The 24,602-nt window shown below is 44.3% G+C and overlaps 1 protein-coding gene across 4 annotated transcripts in view; it reads right to left on the bottom strand.

The window, feature by feature from the left end:
* LOC106611484 (RNA-binding protein 25) overlaps positions 1 to 23,389 on the bottom strand; it is a 40,763-nt gene extending 17,374 nt beyond the window's left edge. Inside the window, exons 1-11 of one of the 4 annotated variants that reach the window (XM_045723752.2) lie at positions 23,239 to 23,389; positions 22,763 to 22,874; positions 21,684 to 21,733; positions 21,380 to 21,556; positions 18,368 to 18,440; positions 15,856 to 16,016; positions 14,974 to 15,168; positions 13,490 to 13,573; positions 3,354 to 3,640; positions 2,697 to 2,808; positions 945 to 1,046 (exon numbers count right to left, since the gene is read on the bottom strand). In XM_045723752.2, coding sequence (XP_045579708.2) covers positions 945 to 1,046; positions 2,697 to 2,808; positions 3,354 to 3,640; positions 13,490 to 13,573; positions 14,974 to 15,168; positions 15,856 to 16,016; positions 18,368 to 18,440; positions 21,380 to 21,556; positions 21,684 to 21,733; positions 22,763 to 22,856 — 1,335 coding nt within the window. In that variant the 5' untranslated portion in view covers positions 22,857 to 22,874; positions 23,239 to 23,389. The remainder of the gene's footprint in view (positions 1 to 944; positions 1,047 to 2,696; positions 2,809 to 3,353; positions 3,641 to 13,489; positions 13,574 to 14,973; positions 15,169 to 15,855; positions 16,017 to 18,367; positions 18,441 to 21,379; positions 21,557 to 21,683; positions 21,734 to 22,762; positions 22,875 to 23,238) is intronic. The other 3 variants (XM_045723753.2, XM_045723754.2, XM_045723755.2) reach the window with 3 other exon arrangements.
* Between the last annotated feature and the right edge of the window lie 1,213 nt (positions 23,390 to 24,602).

The following is a 24,602-nucleotide window of genomic DNA, read 5'->3' as shown; positions in this document are numbered from 1 at the left end:
TAGCTTCTATGAGGTAAATGGCACATTTAAACAGCAAATATTATAGATTGTAAATAGGCTTGTCTCCAATATGAATCTTCTCTTTGTGCCAGACTGGGTTCAAATGCCGTGGGTTTCTTTTTTTCTGTATTTATTTATCTGGATATGTATGTACATAGAACATCTACTCATTCCAGGCTTTTCCTTTATTTTTACTATTTTCTACATTGTAGAATAATAGTGAAGACATCATAACTTTGAAATAACATTTATAGAATCATGTAGTAACCAAAAAAGTGTTAAAATCGGTGGAAATCTGTCCTTTGGTATGATGAGTCCAAATTGGAGATTTTGGTTCCAACCGCCGTGTCTTTGTGAGACGCAGAACAGGTGAACGGATGATATCCGCATTTGTATTTCCCACTGTGAAGCATGGAGGAGGAGGTGTTATGGTGTGATGGTGCTTAGCTGGTGACACTGTCAGTGATTTATTTGGAATTCAAGGCACACTTAACCAGCATGGCTACCACAACATTCTGCAGCGATACACCATCCCATCTGGTTTGGGCTTAGTGGGACTATCATTTGTTTTTCAACAGGACAATGAACCAACACATCTCCAGGCTGTGTAAGGGCTATTTGACCAGGAAGGAGAGTGATGGAGTGCTGCATCAGATGACCTGGCCTCCACAATCACCCGACCTCAACCAAACTGAGATGGTTTGGGATGAATCGGACCACAGAGTGAAGGAAAAGCAGCCAACAAGTGCTCAGCATATGTGGGAACTCCTTCAAGACTGTTGGAAAAGCATTCCAGGTGAAGCTGGTTGAGAGAATGCCAAGAGTGTGCAAAGCTGTCATCAAGGCAAAGGGTGGATATTTTGAAGAATCTCAAATATAAAATATAATTTCGATTTGTTTAAAAGAAAATCAACTGAGACACTAGTTGGGGAGCCCTGCTTTACGTTGTCTACTACCATCTCACGCCGTCTCTCGTCCTCTCGTTGGTTCTCTTTGTCGTAGTCCCGAGCCTTCTTCCTCTCTCTCATCTCCCAGTTCTTCAGACGCTGAAACAAGAGGAGCAACAGCCAATCAGCATCCCTGAATCAAACCCACAGCTAGAACGCTGTTTCAGCCAATCAGAAACCCTGAATCAAAACAGGCATGATATAAAACACACAGCTAGAATGCTGTTTCAGCCAATCAGCATCCTTTCATAATGTGCATGCACATAGACAGGTGTTATATTGAGTTCTCTTAAGACAGAGCCAGTATGAACACAGTGCCTGAGTCCCAAAAGACACCCTACACAGTGCACCAGGGCCATTAGGGCTCTGGACAAAAGTAGTGCACTATATACCACTGCAAAATACTGTAGTGCACAATATAGAGAATATGGTGTCATTTAGGACACACACTAAGTGCCTTAGGCCTGAGAGAATGGCACATCGGAAAGAGTAGTCAAGACTGGCTGTGTTCCATGCCGTTCCATGCTATGCCAGTATACTGCAGTGGTAAAGCCTAATTTACACCCTACACAAGTATCTGGGAAAATGGAAAATAGCAATTAGCTAGGCAAAATGGTCATCCTGCATACAAACAAACATACATACAATCCTCTTCACTGTTGACGTTGAGACTGGTGTTTTGCGGGTACTATTTAATGAAGCTGCCAGTTGAGGACTTGTGAGGCGTCTGTTTCTCAAACTAGACACTCTAATGTACTTGTCCTCTTGTTCCGTTGTGCACCGGGGCCTCCCACTCCTCTTTCTATTCTGGTTAGAGCCAGTTTGCGCTGTTCTGTGAAGGGAGTAGTACACGGCGTTGTACGAGATCTTCAGTTTCTTGGCAATTTCTCGCATGGAATAGCCTTCATTTCTCAGAACAAGAATAGACTGATGAGTTTCAGAAGAAAGTTCTTTGTTTCTGGACATTTTGAGCATGTAATCGAACCCACAAATGCCGATGCTCCAGATACTCAACTAGTCTAAAGAAGGCCAGTTTTATTGCTTATTTAAATCAGCACAACAGTTTTCAGCTGTGCTAACATAATTGCAAAATGGTTTTCTAATGATCAATTAGCCTTTTAAAATGATCAACTTGGATTAGCTAACACAACATGCCATTGGAACACAGGAGTGATGGTTGCTGATAATGGGCCTCTGTACGCCTATGTAGATATTCCATTAAAAAAAAAAAATCTGCCATTTCCAGCTACAATAGTCATTTACAACATTAACAATGTCTACACTGTATTTCTGATCAATTTGATATTTTAAAATGGACCAAAAAAAAAGTGCTTTTCTTTCAAAAACAAGGACATTTCTAAGTGACCCCAGACTTTTGAACGGTAGTGTACATACAAACAATCCAGCATACAAACATACATACAAACAATCCAGCATACAAACAATCCAGCATACAAACATACATACATACAAACAATCCAGCATACAAACATACATACAAACAATCCAGCATACAAACATACATACAAACAATCCTGCATACTAACATACATACAAATATACATACAAACAATCCTGCATACTAACATACATACAAACAATCCTGTTGCATTACAAGGCTGCCCAAGTTTGTGGACTACACAGGATTACCATTTTTCCATAGCTAATGTAGGTCTTGCGTTGCGTACTTGTGTAGGGTATAAATGTGTGGCTTAAGCCTTGTCAACATGGACTACATGTCAAACATACTTCCTGGTAGGCAACCTCCTTGTCCCTCATCTTCCTCTCCAATTTCCTGCGTTCGTACGCCTCCTCCTGATCCTCCTCGCGTTCGTGTTTCTTCTCATCGCGGCTCCGTTCTCTACAGGAAGAGACGTGAGACATGAGTTCAAAACACTCATCACTTTTACAGTTGACCCAGCGCCTGTATTCATTAAGTGTTTCAGAGCAAGAGCGCTGAACTAGGATCGGTGGCCCCGTCTGTGTAATCTTATTCAATAATATCTAAAAAAGGCACACTGATCCCAGATCAGCACTCCTACTCGGAGATGCTTTATGAATACGGGCCCAGATATTTCTATAACACTACCCCTCGGAGGGAGAGAGGAAGGCCAGTCAGTCATACAGCGTTAACCTCAAACCAACCTGGATCTGAGTTAACCTCAAACCAACCTGGATCTGAGTTAACCTCAAACCAACCTGGATCTGAGTTAACCTCATACCAACCTGGATCTTGGTTCAGGCTGTTTCAGCGCTAACCTCATACCAGCCTGTTTCAGCGCTAACCTCATACCAACCTGTTTCAGCGCTAACCTCAAACCAACCTGGATCTTGGTTCAGGCGGTTTCAGCGCTAACCTCATACCAACCTCATACCAACCTGGATCTGTGTTAACCTCATACCAACCTGGATCTACTGCGGTCTTTGCTGACTTCTCGACTCCTCTCCTTCACGCGCTCCCTCTCTCCTCTGTCTCCCCTCTCCCTCGTCCGTTCACGGTCCCGATCGATCCGTTCTCTGTCCCGCTCTCTCTCCTTGTTGTTGTCGTTTCGTTCCTTCTCCTTCTCTCTCTCCTTCTCCCTCTCGCGGTCCCGGCGCTCCCTCTCTCGCTCCCTCTCTTTGTCCCTCTCCCTCCTGTCCTTATCGATCTCTTGCCGTTCCTGCTCTTTCTTTCCCTTCTCCTCCTCCAGTTTCTACAGGAAGAAGAAGAGTATCCTGTGTTATCACTCTACAGTTGTATTCATCATGGACAACACAGTTTCTACAGGAAGAAGGAATACACTGTGTTAGTCACTCTGCTGCGCCGGTAGAGATGGCTGCCGTTTTACGGGCTCCTAACCAATTGTACTACATTTTGTGTGGTTTTTTTTCACATTGTTTGTAACTTATTTTGTACATAATGTTTCTGCCACTGTCTCTTTTGACCGAAAACAGCTTCTGGATATCAGAACACCGATTACTCACCTCGAACTGGACATAGATTTTTTTTCTTTAACGAGCCGGAAATCCCTGTTATTCGCATGAAGAGAAGATGTCGATACAGGGGACGTAGGTCCGGATGCCTTGTGAGAATTTGTCGGCGAGTGGGTAACCCGCCTCTACCATCCATCCTATTGGCCAACGTGCAATCATTGGAGAATAAACTGCATGAGCTCCGTTCAAGACTATCCTACCAACGGGACATTAAAAACTGTCATTTCCTATGTTTCACCGAGTTGTGGCTGAATGACGACATGGATAATATACACAGTTGGCTGGGTTTTCCGTGCATCGGCAGGACAGAACAGCTACCTCCAGTGAGACCAGGGGTGGCGGTCTGTGTCTTTTGGTCAATAACAGCTGGTGTGCGAAATCAAATATTAAGGAACTCTCAAGGTTTTGCTCATCTGAGGTAGAGTATCTCATGATAAAATGTAGATACAATATTTACATCTATATTTTTTTCGTAGCTGTCTATTGACCACCACAAATAGATGCTGGCACTCAACGAGCTGTATAAAGCCATAAGCAAACAAGAAAATGCTCATCCAGAAGCGGCGCTCCTAGTGGCCGGAGTCTTTAATGCAGGGAAACTTAAATCCGTTTCACCTCATTTCTACCAGCATGTTACATGTGCAACAAGGGGGGGGGGGGGGGGGGGGGGACTCTAGACCACCTTTACTCCACACAATGAGACGTGTACAAAGCTCTCCCTCGCTCTTTTTTGGCAAATCTGACCATAATTCTATCCTGCCGATTTCTACTTACAAGCTAAAACTAAAGCAGGAAGTACCAATGACTCGCTCAATACGGAAGTGGTCAGATGACGCAGATGCTAAGCTACAGGACTGTTTTGCTAGCACAGACTGGAATATGTTCCGGGACTAATCCGATGGCATTGAGGAGTATACCACATCAGTCATCGGCTTCATTAATAAGTGCATCGATGACATTGTCCCTACAGTGACTGTACGTACATACCCCAACCAGAAGCCATGGATTACAGGCAGCATCCGCACTGAGCTAAAGGCTAGATCTGCCACTTTCAAGGAGCGAGACACTAATCCGGACACTTATAAGAAATCCCACTATGCCCTCCGACGAACCATCAAACAGGCAAAGCGTCAATACGGGACTAAGATCGAATCCTACGACACCGGCTCTGACGCACATTGGATGTGGCAGTGCTTGCAAACTATCATGGATTACAAAGGGAAACTCATACAAAGGGAAACCCAGCCCCGAGCTGCCCAGAAGATCTAAAGGCCTACTATGCTCGCTTCGAGGCAAGTAACTCTGAACCATGCATGAGAACACCAGCTGTTCCGGACGACTGTGATCTCACTCTCCGTAGCCAATGTGAGTAAGACCTTTAACTTCTTTGGGAACAGAGGCAGTATTGAGTAGCTTGGATGAATAAGGTGCCCAGAGTAAACTGCCTGCTCCTCAGGCCCAGAAGCTAGAATATGCATATAATTAGTTGATTTGGATAGAAAACACTCTAAAGTTTCCAACATTTTTTAAATAATGTCTGTGAGTATAACAGAACTAATATGGCAGGCAAAAACCTAAGAAAAATCCAACCAGGAAATGGGAAATCTGAGGTTTGTAGTTTTTCAAGTGAATGCCTATCCAATATACAGTGTAAATAGGGTCAGATTGCACTTCCTATGGCTTCCACTAGATGTCAACAGTCTTTAGAACATTGTTTCAGGCTTCTACTGTGAACGGGGAGCAAATAAGAGCTGTTTGAACCAGTGGTCTGGCTGAAAGCCTTTAGTTTAGTCGCGTGCATGGCCGTGGGCACGAGCTCCGTTCCCTTTCATTTCTAAAGACAAAGGAATTGTTCGGTTGGAATATTATTGAAGATTTATGATAAAAACATCCTAAAGATTGATTCTATACATCGTTTGACATGTTTCTACAAACTGTAATGGATCTTTTTTGACTTTTCGTCTGGACTTAGTGCCCGCGCCTTGTGCATTTGGAATAGTGAACTAAACGCACGAACAAAAAGGAGGTATTTGGATATAAAAGATTAACTTTATCGAACAAAACAAACATTTATTGTGGAACTGGGATAGCTGGGAGTGCATTCCGATGAAGATCATCAAAGGTAAGTGAATATTTATAACACTATTTCTGACTTTTGTTGACTCCACAACATGGCGGGTATCTGTATGGCTTGGTTTGATTGCTGAGCGCTGTACTCAGATTATTGCAAGGTGTGCTTTCGCCGTGAAGCTTTTTTGAAATCTGACACAGCGGTTGCATTAAGGAGAAGTTTATCTATAATCCTATGCATAACACCTGTATCTTTCATCAAAGTTTATGATGAGTATTTCTGTAAATTGATGTGGCTCTCTGCAAAATCAGCGGATGTTTTGTAGGCAAAACATTACCGAACATAACGCGCCAACGTAAACTGAGATTTTTGGATATAAATATGAACTTTATCGAACAAAACATACATGTATTGTGTAACATGAAGTCCTATGAGTGCCATCTGATGAAGGTCATCAAAGGTTAGTGACTAATTTTATCTCTATTTCTGCTTTTTGTGACTCCTCTCTTTGGCTGGAAAATGGCTGTACGTTTTTTTGTGACTAGGCCCTGACCTAACATAATCGTATGGTGTGCTTTCACCGTAAAGCCTTTTTGAAATCAGACACTGTGGTTGGATTAATAAGAAGTGTATCTTTAAAATAGTGTATAATACTTGTATGTTTGAGGAATTCTAATTATGAGATTTCTGTTGTTTTGAATTTGGCGCCCTGCAATTTCACTGGCTGTTGTCGAGGTGGGACGCTAGTGCGCTCCCACATATCCCAGAGAGGTTGGGACGCTCCCACATATCCCAGAGAGGTTAAACAGGTTAACATGCGCAAGGCCAGATGAAATACCAGGATGTGTACCATGAGCATACGCTGACCAGCTGGCAAGTGACTTCACTGACATTTTTTACTTATACCTGACCCAGTCTGTAATACCTACATATTTCAAGCAGACCCCCATAGTCCCTGTACCCAAGAACGCCAAGGTAACCTGCCTAAATGACTATAAATGAAATCCCGCTATGCCCTCCGACGAACCATCAAACAGGCAAAGCGTAAATACAGGACTAAGATTGAATCCAACTACACCGGCTCCAATGCTCGTCAGATGTGGGAGGGCTTGCAAAGTATTACAGACTACAAAGGGAAGCCCAGCCACGAGCTGCCCAGTGACAAGCCTACCAGACGAGCTAAATTACTTCTATGCGCGCTTCGAGGCAAACAACACTGAAGCATGCATGAGAGCACTAACTGTTCCGGATGACTATGTGATCACGTTCGCTGTAATCGATGTGAGTAAGACCTTTAAACAGGTCAACATTCACAAGACCACAGGGCCAGACGGAATACCAGGACGTGTACTCCGAGCATGCGCTGACCAGCTGGCAAGTGTGTTCACTGACATTTTCAACCTGTCCCTGGCCGAGTCCGTAATACCCACATATTTCACGCAGATCACCATAGTCCCTGTGCCCAAGAACACCAAGGTAACCTGCCTAACTGACTACCGACCCGTAGCACTCACATCTGTAGCCATGAAGTGCTTTGAAAGGCTGGTCATGGCTCACATTAACACCATCATCCCAGAAACCTTAGAGCCACTCCAATCCAAGCCACTCCATCACCCCGCCAAGCACGACTCCAACCCCATCATTAAGTTTGCCAATGACAACAGTGGTAGGTCTGATCACCGACAATGAGACAGCCTATAGGGAGGAGGTCAGAGACCTGGAAGTGTGGTGCAACGAAAACAACCTCTCCCTCAACGTGATCAAGACAAAGGAGATGATTGTGGACTACAGGAAAAGGAGGACCGAGAACGACCTCATTCTCATTGACGGGGCTGTAGTGGAGCAGGTTGAGAGCTTCAAGTTCCTTGGTGTCCACATCACCAAGACAGTCGTGAAGAGGGCACGACAACACCTATTCCCCTTCAGGAGACTGAAAAGATTTGGCACGGGTACTCAGATCCTCAAAAAGTTCTACAGCGGCACCATTGAGAGCATCCAGACTGGTTGCATCACCGTCTGGTATGGCAACTGCTCGGCCTCCAACCACAAAGCTCAACAGAGGGTAGTGCGTACGGCCCAGTACATCACTGGGGCCAAGCTTCCTGCCATCCAGGACCTCTATACCAGGTGGTGTCAGAGGAAGAACCTAAAAATTGCCAAAGATTCCAGTCACCCTAGTCCTAGACTGTTCTCTCTGCTACCGCATGGCAAGCGGTACCGGAGTGCCAGGTCTAGGTCCAAAAGGCTTAACAGCTTCTACACCCAAGCCATAAGACTGCTGAACAGCTAATCAAATGGCTACCCAGACTATTTGCATTGATCCCCCACTCCCAATTTTTTACGCTGCTGCATTTCAATGTTTATTATCGATGCATAGTCACTTTACCCCTACCTACATGTAAACTACCGTTCAAAAGTTTGGGGTCACTTAGAAATGTCCTTGTTTTTGAAAGAAAAGCACATTTTTTTGTCCATTGAAATGTGTGTGTTGTGTGTGTGGGGGGGGGGGGTAGAGTCCAGTGTGTGTGTGGGTAGAGTCCAGTGTGTGTGTGTGTGTGTGTGTGTGTGTGTGTGTGTGTGTGTGTGTGTGTGTGTGTGTGTGTGTGTGTGTGTGTGTGTGTGTGTGTGTGGATAGAGTCCAGTGTGTGTGTGTGTGTGTGTGTGTGTGTGTGTGTGTGTGTGTGTGTGTGTGTGTGTGTGTGTGTGTGTGTGTGTGTTGGTAGAGTCCAGTGTGTGTCTATGACTTGGGTGGCTGGAGTCTGACAATTTTTTTGGGGCCTTCCTCTGACACCGCCTGGTATAGAGGTCCTGGATGGCAGGGAGCTCTGCCCCAGTGATGTACTGGGCCGTACTCACCACCCTCTGTAGCGCTTTGCCGTCGGGTGCCTTGCAGTTACCGTACCAAGTGGTGATGCAGACAGTCAAGACGATGCTGTAGAACTTTGAGGATCTGAGGGCAAATGCGAAATCTTTTCAGCGTCCTGGTGTGCCCTCTTCACAGCTGTGTGGGTGTGTGGGGACCATGTGAATGCCTTAGGAACTCTCGACTGTGGACACTGATGAACTCTCGACCCGCTCAACTACAGCCCCATCCTGTAGTCCATCATCAGCTGCTTTGTCTTGCTGACGTTGAGGGAGAGGAGGTTGTCCTGGCACCACACTGCCAGGTCTCTAATCCTCCTCCCTATAGGCTCCCTCATTGTTGTCGGTGGTCAGTCCTACCACCATCGTGTCGTCAGCAAACTGCAAAATGACGGCGTTGGGAGTCGTGAGCGGCCTCGCAGTCTTGGGTGAACTGGGAGTACAGGAAGGGACTAAGCACCCACCCCTGAGGGGGGCCCCGTGTTGATGGTCAGTGTGGCGGATGTGTTGTTACCTACCCTCACAACCTGGGGGCTGCTCATCAGGAAGTCCAGGATCCAGTTGCAGATGGAGATGTGCAGTCCCCAGGGTCCTGAGTTCGGTGATTAGCTTGGAAGGGACTACTAATGTAGAGCATTTTTGAATAGGTATTCCTTTTGTCCAGGTGGGTGAGGGGGCGGTATGTAAATTGGTGTGGGTCCAGGGTGTCCAGGATGATGGTGTTGATGTGATCCATGACCAGCCTTTCATGGTTAAAGATGTGAGTGCTACGGGCAATAGTAATTTAGGCAGGTTACCTTGGCGTTCTTGGGTACAGGGACTATTGGGTTCTACTTGAAATATGTAGGTATTACAGACTGGGTCACGGATAAGTAAAAAATGTCAGTGAAAACACTTGCCAGCTGGTCAGCGTAAGCTCATGGTACACGTCCTGGTATTTCATCTGGCCTTGCGCATGTTAAACTGTTTAAAGGTCTTACTCACATTGACTACGGAGAGTGCGATCACATAGTCGTCTGGAACAGCTGGTGTTCTCATGCATGGTTCAGATTTACTTGCCTCGAAGCGAGCATAGTAGGCATAGGATCCGTAGGATCCTCTGGGCAGCTCGCGGCTGGGTTTCCCTTTGTATGGGTCTCCCTTTGTAGTCCATGATAGTTTGCAAGCACTGCCAAAACCATTGCGCATCAGAGCCGGTGTCGTAGGATTCGATCTTAGTCCTGTATTGATGCTTTGCCTGTTTGATGGCTCGTTGGAGATCTTAGCGGGATTTCTTATAAGCATCCGGATTACTGTCCCCGCTCCTTGAAAGCGGCAGCTCTAGCCTTAAACTCAGTGCGGATGCTGCCTGTAATCCATGACTTCCGGTTGGGGTATGTATGTATGTACGGTCACTGTGGAGACGACTTCGTCAATGCACTTCTTGACTTAAGAGCCAAAATATCCCAATATGGAGACGGTGGAAACCACTTTATCTAGTTACCATAAATCATTTAGCTAACGGCTTTCATAAGATTTCAAAGTGAACCAAAACAACTGTTGTTGTTGTTTTATGTATTAACAGCACAGAAACACACATCAGGGTTCATTTCTCTCAGTGAAACAGGAAATAGAGATGGATCCGCTGCGGAGCTAAATTGGTTGTTTGTGACTTACAGGTGATGAATTATGGACTCACTCAGCACGTCTGTCTCTGCCCCTACAAGCCTACAAAGCTACTCCTGTGAGGAAGAGCAGGTCAAGTTCACAGAAACAAACTAAAAAGTGGTAAAATATCTGTTCATCGATCCCTTACGATGACCAGTGATTAATTTACTGTACACATTATCCAGTTATATCACAACACATTAAAAGACTAGTGCTTAGATACAAAATGGTGATCTTTTACATTGGTGTTAAGAGTCAATGCAGGTAGGTATTCCAGTTTGGGTTAAAGGAATAAAATCATAGAGCAGGTCTTACCCAGAGGTAGTCTTCTGATGTCCGTCGTCAGATCGTCTCAGACCAACAGAGTGATTAACACAAACTCACACACCAGACAGAGAGGGAGACAGAGTGCCAACAGCCCTTACATACATAAGAGATACGGGTACCTCACCAATATGGTACCTCACTACAACAACAACAAAAATGCTATGGCTATATGCCATTCATTACGATGGCAATAGATTTTAACTGGTCAAATGCCATTGAATGATGTTCGTCAATTTTGTGATGGATAGTGGGATGAGTGTAAGAGAAACTACAACGTGTAAAGCTGCTGGGCTAAACTGAACTGTGGGTCTCCTGTCCTGTCAGAGAGAAGAAGAAGAAGAAGAAGGAGAGGAAATAGAATAGAGAAAGCTGGAGCTGAAAGAGATTTAGCGAAGAGTTCCCTCCCTCTCACTTCCCTTTGGATTAAACTGATGTTCTAGAATGTTCCCTGTCCTGTCTGGACTTACCTCTGATGCAACAGTCCCCTGTCCTTACCTCTGACGCAACAGTCCCCTGTCCTGTCTGGAATTACCTCTGACGCAACAGTCCCCTGTCCTGTCTGGAATTACCTCTGACTCAACAGTCCCCTGTCCTGTCTGGAATTACCTCTGACGCAACAGTCCCCTGTCCTGTCTGGAATTACCTCTGACTCAACAGTCCCCCTGTCCTGTCTGGAATTACCTCTGACGCAACAGTCCCCTGTCCTTACCTCTGACGCAACAGTCCCCTGTCCTGTCTGGACTTACCTCTGACACAACAGTCCCCTGTCCTGTCTGGACTTACCTCCGACGATGAGGTAATACAGGATCCTGTCACTAGATGTGTGGTGTTTAGTGTGGCTAATGTTCTTAACATGCTTGGACCTTCGCGTTCTACCTACACACTGTATGTGATGGGAATATCGTTCTTCTTAACCCTAAAAAAAAACTTCCAAGTCTATTAGATTTGGAAAATAAGCAGCATAAAACAATATTTGACCTTTCTGTGATGTCCCTAAACAAGGTTTTTCTTTAACATAATATAGAGATAGGTAAGACAGATACAAATGTAAAGCACAGAGAAGTAGAAAGGAGAAAGTAAAAGCAGAAAGCTGGAGCGAGAGAGAGCAGGGGAGAGAGGGGAAAGAGAGAGAGAGAGAGAGAGAGAGAGAGAGAGAGAGAGAGAGAGGGGAAAGAGAGAGAGAGAGAGAGAGAGAGAGACAGAGAGACAGAGAGAGAAAGGGAGGAGGATAAAAGTCAGATCAAGTCTTACCTGTCTAGTCTTCAGATCTCAAGGTGCTGCTGTGGAGGGACGCTCCCTGCTTTTAGTACCCTACACTACAGACTGCTTAAACAGCTGCCGTGGTTATTCACACTCAGTCTCTACCTTTGGGTTGCAAAATCACAGGTAGTTTCCCCCAAAAAAAATTGCCTGGTTTTCCCAAAATCCCTGGGTAATTTCAGAAATCTTTCAACCGGGAATTCTGGAAAACTAGGGGAATCTGGGCCATAATTTTGAGTCCCTCGTCTACCTTCCTCAAACACAACACAAGGACCTGCATAGGTTCACTAGGCTCTCTGGCTTTGTATTCACACAACCAGTAGGGCCTCCTTTTAACCATGCCAACTAGCTAAAAGACATGGGTGTATGCAAAATGGAACCCGATTCCCTATTATATATTAATATATAATATATTAATATATTAATATATAAATAAATAAAAATAAAAATAAATAAAAATAAATAAAAATATAATATATAAATAAATAAAAATATAAATAAATAAAAATATAAATAAATAAAAATATTATATATATATATATATATATATATATATATATAGTAGCATAGCAACCGTCTCAGAGCCAGTTGCCCCTTTGCAAGTCCTCCAGAAGGGAGCGTCCGAGACGTAGAGAAAATAAATTAAAAGATACTTACATCCTTACTTTTCCCCCAAAAGCTCTGAGATTCATCTTGCTTTAGTCATCATATGATGTCTACCATAATGGTGGGGTTATAATCAATAGATTAGCTTCGAGGAACTTTAACATTTCGTCCACCCTATCAGGCTTTGGGGCGTTGGGGGGGGTAACTCCAGTCCTCGAGGTGAGAGGGGGAGGGGATTTATTAGTGTCACACTTTTGCCCCGAGCTAACACACCTACCTCCAATAATCAACTCATCATGATCTTCAGTTTAAGAATGCAATTAAGTTTAAAAATCAGGTGTGTTTGCTAAGGATGATGGGGGGGGGGGGGGGGGGAGGGTGACACCAATCAGGCCACCGAGGACTGGAGTTGCCCTGTCCTGCGTCTAACTAGTAGCTCTACTGTAATACTTTCATCCCAACTCACTGTTGTTAACAGTTGATCCTACAACTCCTTACACTGTTGGGGAAACTGAAATATATCACTTGTTGACTTGACGGACATTCCACATAATTGTTTATAAAATCTTAAATCTTTTTTTTTTTAATCAAGTTCAATTGAACAAAATTAGCAAATATCTGAACTATTTGAAATGAATGTTAGGAAGTTAGAAATGAGGGGTCAATACATTAATTTGTAGTCCAGTCCTTGACAGGGATGTTGAAACTACACTTGGTATAATTTAGATGTGGGTATTGTAGTTTCTTTCTCCAAAGCCTAATGTGTGTGTGAAGAGAACAATGGACAGTATGTTACCTTGTGAGTGTCTCTGAATTTACTGATCTCTCTGGAAATCAGGTCTCTTTTGTCATCTTCCATGTCCATCACATTGATGTCCTCCTGGAACACAGATAAACAAACATGACATCAGGTTCATAACATGTCCTTCTCCCATCGCCAAACGATACTACTGAACAAGGTCCAAGGTCGGCCCAGAAGTAGCGTAGCACTTTACAGAAAATAAAAACTAAAATGCCTGCAGGTAGCGCCTCCTCCTGGAAAACAAGTAAACAAACAAAACACACTCCATATAAAACACATTGACAATCAGTCTCATCACTCGCTTTAAATAGGAGAACCGGACGCTACTACCTCCTCTCTTCAGCCGAACGGACGCTACTACCTCCTCTCTTCAGCCGAACGGACGCTACTACCTCCTCTCTTCAGCCGAACGGACGCTACTACCCCCTCTCTTCAGCCGAACGGACGCTACTACCCCCTCTCTTCAGCCGAACGGACGCTACTACCCCCTCTCTTCAGCCGAACGGACGCTACTACCCCCTCTCTTCAGCCGAACGGACGCTACTACCCCCTCTCTTCAGCCGAACGGACGCTACTACCCCCTCTCTTCAGCCGAACGGACGCTACTACCCCCTCTCTTCAGCCGAACGGACGCTACTACCCCCTCTCTTCAGCCGAACGGACGCTACTACCCCCTCTCTTCAGCCGAACGGACGCTACTACCCCCTCTCTTCAGCCGAACGGACGCTACTACCCCCTCTCTTCAGCCGAACGGACGCTACTACCCCCTCTCTTCAGCCGAACGGACGCTACTACCCCCTCTCTTCAGCCGAACGGACGCTACTACCCCCTCTCTTCAGCCGAACGGACGCTACTACCCCCTCTCTTCAGCCGAACGGACGCTACTACCCCCTCTCTTCAGCCGAACGGACGCTACTACCCCCTCTCTTCAGCCGAACGGACGCTACTACCCCCTCTCTTCAGCCGAACGGACGCTACTACCCCCTCTCTTCAGCCGAACGGACGCTACTACCCCCTCTCTTCAGCCGAACGGACGCTACTACCCCCTCTCTTCAGTCGAACGGACGCTACTACCCCCTCTCTTCAGTCGAACGGACGCTACTACCCCCTCTCTTCAGTCGAACGGACGCTACTACCCCCTCTCTTCAGTCGAACGGACGCTACTACCCCCTCTCTTCAGTCGAACGGACGCTACTACCTCCTCTCTTCAGTCGAACGGACGCTACTACCTCCTCTCTTCAGTCGAACGGACGCTACTACCTCCTCTCTTCAGTCGAACGGACGCTACTACCTCCTCTCTTCAGTCGAACGGACGCTACTACCTCCTCTCTTCAGTCGAACGGACGCTACTACCTCCTCTCTTCAGTCGAACGGACGCTACTACCTCCTCTCTTCAGTCGAACGGACGCTACTACCTCCTCTCTTCAGTCGAACGGACGCTACTACCTCCTCTCTTCAGTCGAACGGACGTTACAAACCTCCTCTTTCTTCTCTCTCTTCTTCTTGCGGGGCTGGTTGTCCCCGTCCTGAGAAGGGGCGTTGAGCTCACTGCCGTACTCCCGGATCAACCCCTCGATCGCCCCTTTTACTATCTGGTCACGACGCTTTGTGTCTTCGTCAAGAACCTCTTCCTCATCCTCTTCTTCCTTCGGCCCGTCCTCAGACTTGGTTCCCTATGAGACATAAAAAGGAGAGTAAGAGAAAGACAAGAGAAATACCATATATAAATTGATTTTTTTAAAGTACAGAGAATGAGGAATCTTCATGTTGGATTTTGCAGCGTGTACCACACAGAAGCCATGTTAAAACCAAGCCTTGCTCTGCCCTGACGAAGACTAGAGCCGGGATAATACCACTATCGCAATATTTTTTTCACATGACAAAAAAAAAAAAAAAAAAACACAAAGCAGACAAAACTCTATGATGCTATAAAAAATGTAAAAATTGTGTGTGTGCTATAGTTTAGAAAATGATTTTTGGACTCTGGATAGAAAACATAATTATGATGTTTGTTTCCAACATTAAGGCTGTTTTTATAAAGAAGTTTAAAATTTGCTTCCTTGCCGTGATACTAACGAAGCATTATGATACTGGTATCGTCCCGGAACTGATAAAGACCTGAGAGACTAAATGTTGGTAATGAAATGCTCACTGCTAGGAGAGAGGATGTGTGCAACTTCAATTTTATGAACCCAGTCTGCTCTCCTGAATCACTTCTCACAGTAGACTGGGTGTGTGGTGTGTGTGTGTGTGTGTGTGTGGTATGGTGTGTGGGGTGTGTGTGTGGTATGGTGTGTGGTGCGTGTGTGTGTGTGTGTGTGTGTGTGTGTGTGTGTGTGTGTGTGTGTGTGTGTGTTCACCCCGTTGGCGATCTTCTTCTTAGCCTTCCATTCTTCTAGCTGGGCCTTGGTCTTAGCATCCACCTTGACCAGCAGCTTCTTGTCTCCCAGCAACAGCTCATGTAGCAGACGCAGGGAACGCAGGGTGGACTCTGGCTCCTTGTACTCACAGAAACCAAACGCTACAGAGAGAGACAGAGACAGAGAGTTTTATAGTCACTGGGAAAGAGAGAGTGTTTTATACAGTCACTGGGAGGGAGAGAGAGTTTTATACAGTCACTGGGAAAGAGAGAGAGTTTTATACAGTCACTGGGAGGGAGAGAGAGAGTTTTATACAGTCACTGGGAGGGAGAGAGAGAGAGAGAGTTTTATACAGTCACTGGGAGGGAGAGAGAGAGAGTTTTATACAGTCACTGGGAGGGAGAGAGAGAGAGTTTTATACAGTCACTGGGAGGGAGAGAGAGAGTTTTATACAGTCACTGGGAGGGTGAGAGAGAGAGTTTTATACAGTCACTGGGAGGGAGAGAGAGAGAGTTTTATACAGTCACTGGGAGGGAGAGAGAGAGTTTTATACAGTCACTGGGAGGGAGAGAGAGAGAGTTTTATACAGTCACTGGGAGGGAGAGAGAGAGAGAGAGTTTTATACAGTCACTGGGAGGGAGAGAGAGAGAGAGAGTTTTATACAGTCACTGGGAGGGAGAGAGAGAGAGAGTTTTATACAGTCACTGGGAGGGAGAGAGAGAGAGAGTTTTATACAGTCACTGGGAGGGAGAGAGAGAGAGTTTTATACAGTCACTGGGAGGGAGAGAGAGAGAGTTTTATACAGTCACTGGGAGGGAGAGAGAGAGTTTTATACAGTCACTGGGAGGGAGAGAGAGAGAGAGAGTTTTATACAGTCACTGGGAGGGAGAGAGAGAGAGAGAGTTTTATACAGTCACTGGGAGGGAGAGAGAGAGTTTTATACAGTCACTGGGAGGGAGAGAGAGTTTTATACAGTCACTGGGAGGGGGAAAGAGAGATGTATACAGTCACTGGGAGGGAGAGGGAGAGAGATTTATACAGTCACTAGGAGGAAGAGAGAGAGAGAGTTGTATACAGTCACTGGGAGGGAGAGAGAGAGTTTTATACAGTCACTGGGAGGGAGAGAGAGAGAGTTTTATACAGTCACTGGGAGGGAGAGAGAGAGTTTTATACAGTCACTGGGAGGGAGAGAGAGAGTTTTATACAGTCACTGGGAGGGAGAGAGAGTTTTATACAGTCACTGGGAGGGAGGGAGAGAGAGTTTTATACAGTCACTGGGAGGGAGAGAGAGAGTTTTATACAGTCACTGGGAGGGAGAGAGAGAGTTTTATACAGTCACTGGGAGGGAGAGAGAGAGTTTTATACAGTCACTGGGAGGGAGAGAGAGAGTTTTATACAGTCACTGGGAGGGAGAGAGAGAGAGTTTTATACAGTTACCTCCCTAATCTTACTTCATTTGCACACACTGTATATAGACTTTTTGTTTTCTTTTGTTCTACTGTATTAGGGTTTTTATTCCATGTGTAACTCTGTTGTTGTTGTTTGTGTCAAACTGCTTTGCTTTATCTTGGCCAGGTCGCAATTATAAATGAGAACGTGTTCTCAACTGGCCTACCTGGTTAAATAAAGGTGAAATAAAAATGACTTGCGTGGCGGTAACTACACAGGCTTGGCGGTAACTACACAGGCTTGGCGGTAACTACACAGGCTTGGCGGTAACTACACAAGCCTGGCGGTAACTACACAGGCCTGGCGGTAACTACACAGGCCTGGCGGTAACTACACAGGCTTGGCGGTAACTACACAGGCTTGGCGGTAACTACACAGGCTTGGCGGTAACTACACAGACTTGGCGGTGACTTGGCGGTAACGACACAGACTTGGCGGTAACTACACAGACTTGGCGGTGACTACACAGGCTTGGCGGTAACTACACAGGCTTGGCGGTAACTACACAGGCTTGGCGGTAACTACACAGGCTTGGCGGTAACTACACAGGCTTGGCGGTAACTACACAGGCTTGGCGGTAACTACACAGACTTGGCGGTAACGACACAGACTTGGCGGTGACTTGGCGGTAACGACACAGACTTGGCGGTAACGACACAGACTTGGCGGTGACTTGGCGGTAACGACACAGACTTGGCGGTGACTTGGCGGTAACGACACAGACTTGGCGGTAACGACACAGACTTGGCGGTAACGACACAGACTTGGCGGTAACGACACAGACTTGGCGGTGACTTGGCGGTAACGACACAGACTTGGCGGTGACTACACAGACTTGGCGGTGACTTGGCGGTAACGACACAGACTTGGCGGTGACTTGGCGGTAACTACACAGACTTGGCGGTAACGACACAGACTTGGCGGTAACGACACAGACTTGGCGGTAACGACACAGACTTGGCGGTGACTTGGCGGTAACTACACAGACTTGGCGGTAACGACACAGACTTGGCGGTAACAACATAACAGTGAAAGGAGGGTAAGTATAATAGAAGTGTGGTACCTGTTTTGTTTTTACCTTGCAGTTTCCCAGAAGCTCCTTGGACCCTCTTCCAGCTCAGGACGAGGCCACATTTCTACAGGATGGTGGAAAGGACATGGAGAGGGAAGTCACTCATCTGAGACTAAAAACCAACTGTCAGAGTGATCCATCATCATTCCATCCGTTTGGTTAATAAACTTCATATTAGGGTTATTATGACACCAGGATCACGATACACAGAAGAATCGTGGCAAAGAATGCTCTTAATGTCGAAAACACACAACCTTCTGTTGACACCCAGAGGCACGTTTGTTTTCCCAGAGCTACAGTGCATTTCGGAAAGTATTCAAACCCCTTGACTTTTTCCCCCATTTTGTTACGTTACAGCCTTAATCTAAAATGGATTAAATAGTTTTTTCTTCTTCATCAATCTACACACAATACCTCATAATGACAAAGAAAAAACAGTTTTTTGTATAAATTTTAGCTAATTTCTTTAAAAAATAAAAATAAAATATGAAATAACATTTTACACAGATGTATTCCGGCCCTTTATTCAGTACTTTGTTGAAGCACCTTTGGCAGCGATTACAGCCTCGAGTCTTCTTGGGTATGATGCTACAAGCTTGGCACACCTGTATTTGGGGAGTTTCTCCATTTCTTCTTTGCAGACCCTCTCAAGCTCTGTCGGGTTGGATGGGGAGCGTCGCTGCACAGCTATTTCAGGTCTCTCCAGAGATGTTCGATAGGGTTCAAGTCCGGGCTCTGGCTGGGCCACTCAAGGACATTCAGAGACTTGTCCTAAAGACACTCCTGCGTTGTCTTGGCTGTGTGTTTAGGTTTGTTGTCCTGTTGGAAGGTGAACCTTCACCCAGTCTGAGGTCCTGAGCGTTCTGGAGCAGGTTTTCATTAAGGATCTCGCTGTACTTTGCTCCATTCATCTTTCCCTCGATCCTGGCTAGTCTCCCAGTCCCTGCTGCTGAAAAACATCCCCCACAGCATGATGCTGCCACCACCATGCTTCACCGTAGGAATGGTGCCAGGTTTCCTCCAGGTGTGATGCTTGACATTCAGGCCAAAGAGTTCAATCTTGGTTTCATCAGACCAGAGAATCGTGTTTCTCATGGTCAGAGTCCTTTAGGTGCCTTTTGGCAAACTCCAAGCGTGCTGTCATGTGCCTTTTACTGAGGAGTGGCTTCCGTCTGGCCACTACCATAAAGGCCTAACTGGTGGAGTGCTGCAGAGATGGTTGTCCTTTTGGAAGGTTCTCCCATCTCTACAGAGGGACTCTGAGGCTCTGTCGGGGTGACCATTGGGTTCTTGGACACCTCTCTGACCAAGGCCCTTCTCCCTCAATTGCTTAGTTTGGTGGGGTGGCCAGCTCTAGGAGTCTTGGTGGTTCCAAACTTCTTCCATTTAAGAATGATGGAAGCCACTGTGTTCTTGGGGACCTTCAATGCTGCAGACCTTTTTTGGTGGACTCCAATCAAGTTGTAGAAACATCTCAAGGATTAGTCTCATTTCAAAGCGTCTGAATTCTTACAGTACCAGTCAAAAGTTTGGACACCTACTCATTCCAAGGTTTTTCTTTATTTTTACTATTTTCTACATTGTTGAATAATAGTGAAGACATCAAAACTATGAAATAACACATATTGAATCATGTAGTAACCCCCCAAAAAAGTGTTAAACAAATAAAAATGACATTTTATATTTGAGATGCAGCCCAAATACTTTTAATGTCTTCACTATAATTCTACAATGTAGAAAATAGTCAAAATAAAGGAAAACCACTGAATGAGTGTCTTTATTAAAATAACAGATCTCAGTCCTTTTTAAAGTGAACTCTGGCCTAAAAATAACTCAGTTCTCGTTGTATTCACACTGCCTTTGAATGAGGACTCAACTATTTTGCCAGTTCACCTATTTTGTGAGAGAGAGTCCTCTTTGTATTCACATTGCTATGGTTACAAAGGAACCAAGATTTTTTTCTCCCCCCAATATTCACTCAATGCACTCTGGGATTTTACAAAAGTGCAAGACAAGCCATTAAATCAGAACGTGTTATCAGACAGCTAGATATACCAACTTACATTTTGGAAACTAATATAAAAGATGACACAATAATTATAATCAGAAGATCATATTAACATGTAAACATTACTGGAAACAGAATAAATAGCAGAAGAATACAGTAGATTAAATAATGCTGTAATTTAAAATTGTACACTCAAAATGTAGGCTACTGTCCCTTTAAGAGCTAGCATTGATTTTGTACCCTGTCATGATTCTCACCAAATATATTGGTCTTCTCACACTATCCAAACTACAAAAACAATATAGAGCTGATGAAGCTCTCTTAGCCTGTTGATCACATATCACAAACAAATACATCTGATGCAAACCAATAATCTCAACATTGTGTCAGTACAAAACTCCACACATATTTTTGGAATGTCTGTGTATCCTTTGACCATCGCTTAATCAATATCCAAAAGAAAAACAGCACATGTTTCTTTCCCACGAATATGCAACACCATTTTCTCTCTTTTGTAAATGTAAAATGTAAAAGGGGTTATATGGAAGGGAACAGGATCGCGGAATTCAAGCGTACCGAACTCAGAACACCCCTCAAGATGGTCTCAGTTCGAGTTTTCAGGGGCTCTTTTGAAAAGTCTGAGTTCCTTTAGAGAGTGTTCACACTGCACAAAAATGATTTAAGCGAACCGCACTGAGTTCACAAAAATTTGGCTGAGGAACATATGAGATTAGTCTGTTTCATTGTTTGTTTTTTTTTGCCATGGAAAACCGAGTATTGTCGTATCGCAATACTGGTATTGTGGACAACCCTACTTTATAAAAGCCCTTTTTACATAAACTGTTGTCACAAAGTGCTTTACAGTAACCTGGCCTAGAAACCAAGAACCAAGCAGAAGAGCAGTGGCAAGAAAAAGCCTCAAGAGGAACCAGATCACAAATAAAACACAAACAGAAGGTTAAATCCCCTGTTTCCATGCCCTGCTCAGTGCTCACCGCTAACAGCTGTCTGACCAGCATGTCTGAAGCCTTCTCTGAGATGTTCCCTACAAACACTGTAGTGGTGGGGCCTCCACCGCCCCCCTCCTCGTTCTCCTTGAGTCTGACTGGGTTCAGTTCCTTCCTAGGGGCAGGAGGCATCTGGACCATAGACACTGTGGTAGGAACCAGGACCTGCAATACAATAATACAACACATACATTAGGAGAGGGGAGTTTGTGTGTCTGTGTTTCTGCGTTTTTGTGCGTGTGTTTGTTTATTTGTTTGTGTTTGTGTATGTGTAATAGCAGTCGAGGCTTACAGCGGGTGCAGAGGTCATAATCCCCATGTGGACTGGAATCATGGGCGTACCTCGAAGAAGACACAGAGACACATCAGATGAATCTGCAGTAAGACATTGGCAAGATTCTCTCCCTAATACACCACTGCACTTGACCATCAAAAGTTGTGTTGATTCGATTTTATTAGGATCTCTTTTAGTCCTCATTTGGACTAATCTTCTAAGAGTCCTTAAACATTAAAATACAATGTATAATACAAAAATCACATGTCCCATGTTGACACTGTTACAAAGTGCAGACATAATACTCTGACATATTGGCTAGATAGATTGGTTCATTCATCTACCATTGTCCTGCATAACCTTCACATGTATTTGATTGTACAAAATACTTCTAAAGTATTGCTTGCATTTATACATTGAAAGGTTACTGGTTTGCTCAGATAAATTATTATATTTCTTTGAATCTAAATGTTATTTTGTCTATTTCTCTTTTCTGTCTGGATAACGCATACATCCAGGCTGTATCCTAACCGGCTGTGATTGGGAGTCCCATAGGGCAGTGCACAATTTGCCCAGTCGTCGTCCAGGTTTGGCCGGCGTAGGCCGTCATTTGTAAATAAGAATTTGTTCTTAACTGACTTGCCTCGTTAAATAAAGGTTAAATTAAAATTAAAATAGATGGTGGACAATCTATTCCTAGTATTGACTGAATGTCTGTCTCTTACCAACTGAATACTGTTATGAAATAAAATAAGCATGTTTTTTTCTCTTCCAATTATCAATGACCTCCCATGACGACAACAGAAGAACCATATCTCCACTTTAAAACAATCCTTGCTGCTTTGTTCTGTCCAATCTGCAGCCTCCTAATGTCACTTGCTGTTGCATTTTCCCAGACCACAGAACAGTATTATGGTCTGTCCAGACCACTGGCATTGATCTTGCCTTTAAACATTGCAATAGTATATAAACAGAAGATCAGATCAATAAACGTGATCAACATAGCAATAGATCATTAGAAAACTGAAAAAAGGGTTCTGGTAGCAGAGGCCTCTGATAACATCCAGTTTTATCACTCAGACTAAAATATATCTCACCTGCTGGGACTCCCTGGGGGAACCCCGCGAATTGGGGAGGGCAAATCCCGGGGGGTAACTGGGGGAGGCGGTTCAGGTGAGGGGGGTACGACATCTTGGAAGGTGTAGTTACCTGGATTAAATGTAAGAGAAGGACAGGTTCAAGGATTACCATGGCATGAGGGAACCTATGGATACCTTCTGGCCTGCGGAGATAGCAAGCTAGGCTAGCTTAGTTAACAGCTAAACTGGGTGTTTGTTTAGCCTACATGACCTACAATTGACGTTAAACATTACACCAATAAAGTTAAATCTTGTAGGCCAGCTGGCTACCTAGTTAATAGAATAAGCTCTTTCTATTACACACTTCCTATTAGCCATCGTTAGTGAAGCTACTGATGCTACCAAGCAAGCTAAATAGCTAGCTAACTAATGTCGCTAACTTGCTAGCTATTCTAACGTTATAAACTTTTGCTAAAAAAGTGGGACGTACATACCAGAAACTGGGCGATGTATACACACACTGTAACCGTGTATAACCTTAATGAACAATATGTTTTATCTGTCTTCAAGAGCTAACTTGTTAGCTACGTTATGCCGCTAAAAAGTATGTTTTTTCGCAATGCATTATGGGATATGTTTCTTCTTTTTTTTTTTAAGAGCGTTAATATTTTTCAACACTTGAGGTCGACAGAAATGTATATTCTGTAGCAAAAAATAACCCTGTTTATTATAGTAAACTTGGCCTCACACCAGTTTATTTATTTTTTTAAAGAGCGTTAATATTTTTCAACACTTGAGGTCGACAGAAATGTATATTCTGTAGCAAAAATAACCCTGTTTATTATAGAAAACGTCGCCTCACACCAGTTTTTTTTTGTTGCTCAAAAACAGGTAACACAACACAGAATAACAGACACAAACCACTGTATTTTTACCCATGGATGTACCCTTTTGGCAATTGGTGTGCTACTTTCTGTTAAATTCTATTTTTCAATATAACAGCTAGCTTCCCATTTGCAAGCCAATGCCTGTACTAGCCTAGGGGGCTACCGCACAGCATAAGCTCTCCTGATCAAATAACAGAGACACGGCCCAGCCATCACCATGGAGAACGGCACAAGCACTGTTTGTTTGTTTTTCTAGCTACTTGTGTTTATGTTATTTATTCATTTTATGAACCACTCCAAAAATAAGTTTCCTTGAGGGGGAAAAAATAAGACTTATTCTATTCTAATAATATATTCATTTTTCAAGAAGCCTAGGACCCTGGGCTATACCTATAGCCTACCATCTATTTATAGGGGAAGGCAGAATAGCCACTAGTAAGGCACGTCGTTTATGGTCAGCTGGACCCCATGTTTACTTACATGTAAACATGGGGTGCAGGCTGACATCTGATAGGCTATTTTTTGAACTATTATGGAAGGCAGACATCCAGGTTAAGCAACACATTTGTCAACCACGGTTTGCTGTGTATGTGGAAATGTGGTGCGGCAGGTAGCCTGGTGGTTAGAGCGTTGGGTTAGTAACCGAAAGGTTGAACGGTCGAATCCCCGAGCTGACAAGGTTAAAATCAGTCGTTCTGAACAATGCTGTACAGTCATTGAAAATAAGAATTTGTTCTTAACTGACTTGCCTAGTTAAATAAAGGTTAAAATTATAAAAAAAATGTCTGCCCTTAGAAATTGCGGGACAATGGGTGCATTTTGGAAACACAAGACAAGCCTTTGGAACAAACCCATCTATTGGACACATTTCATTGGCTAGTTCGAAGGCGTCATTTACAGTATTGACGCATGTCTTCCTTAATGAGGTAACGGGATTTCTGAATAAGGACACGGAATTAATTATTGTGTTT

The sequence above is a fragment of the Salmo salar genome, chromosome 09 (assembly GCF_965601325.2).
Source record: "Salmo salar chromosome 09, fSalSal1, whole genome shotgun sequence".
NCBI classification, from domain to species: domain Eukaryota; kingdom Metazoa; phylum Chordata; class Actinopteri; order Salmoniformes; family Salmonidae; genus Salmo; species Salmo salar.
This window is presented reverse-complemented; position numbering and strand designations above follow the sequence as displayed.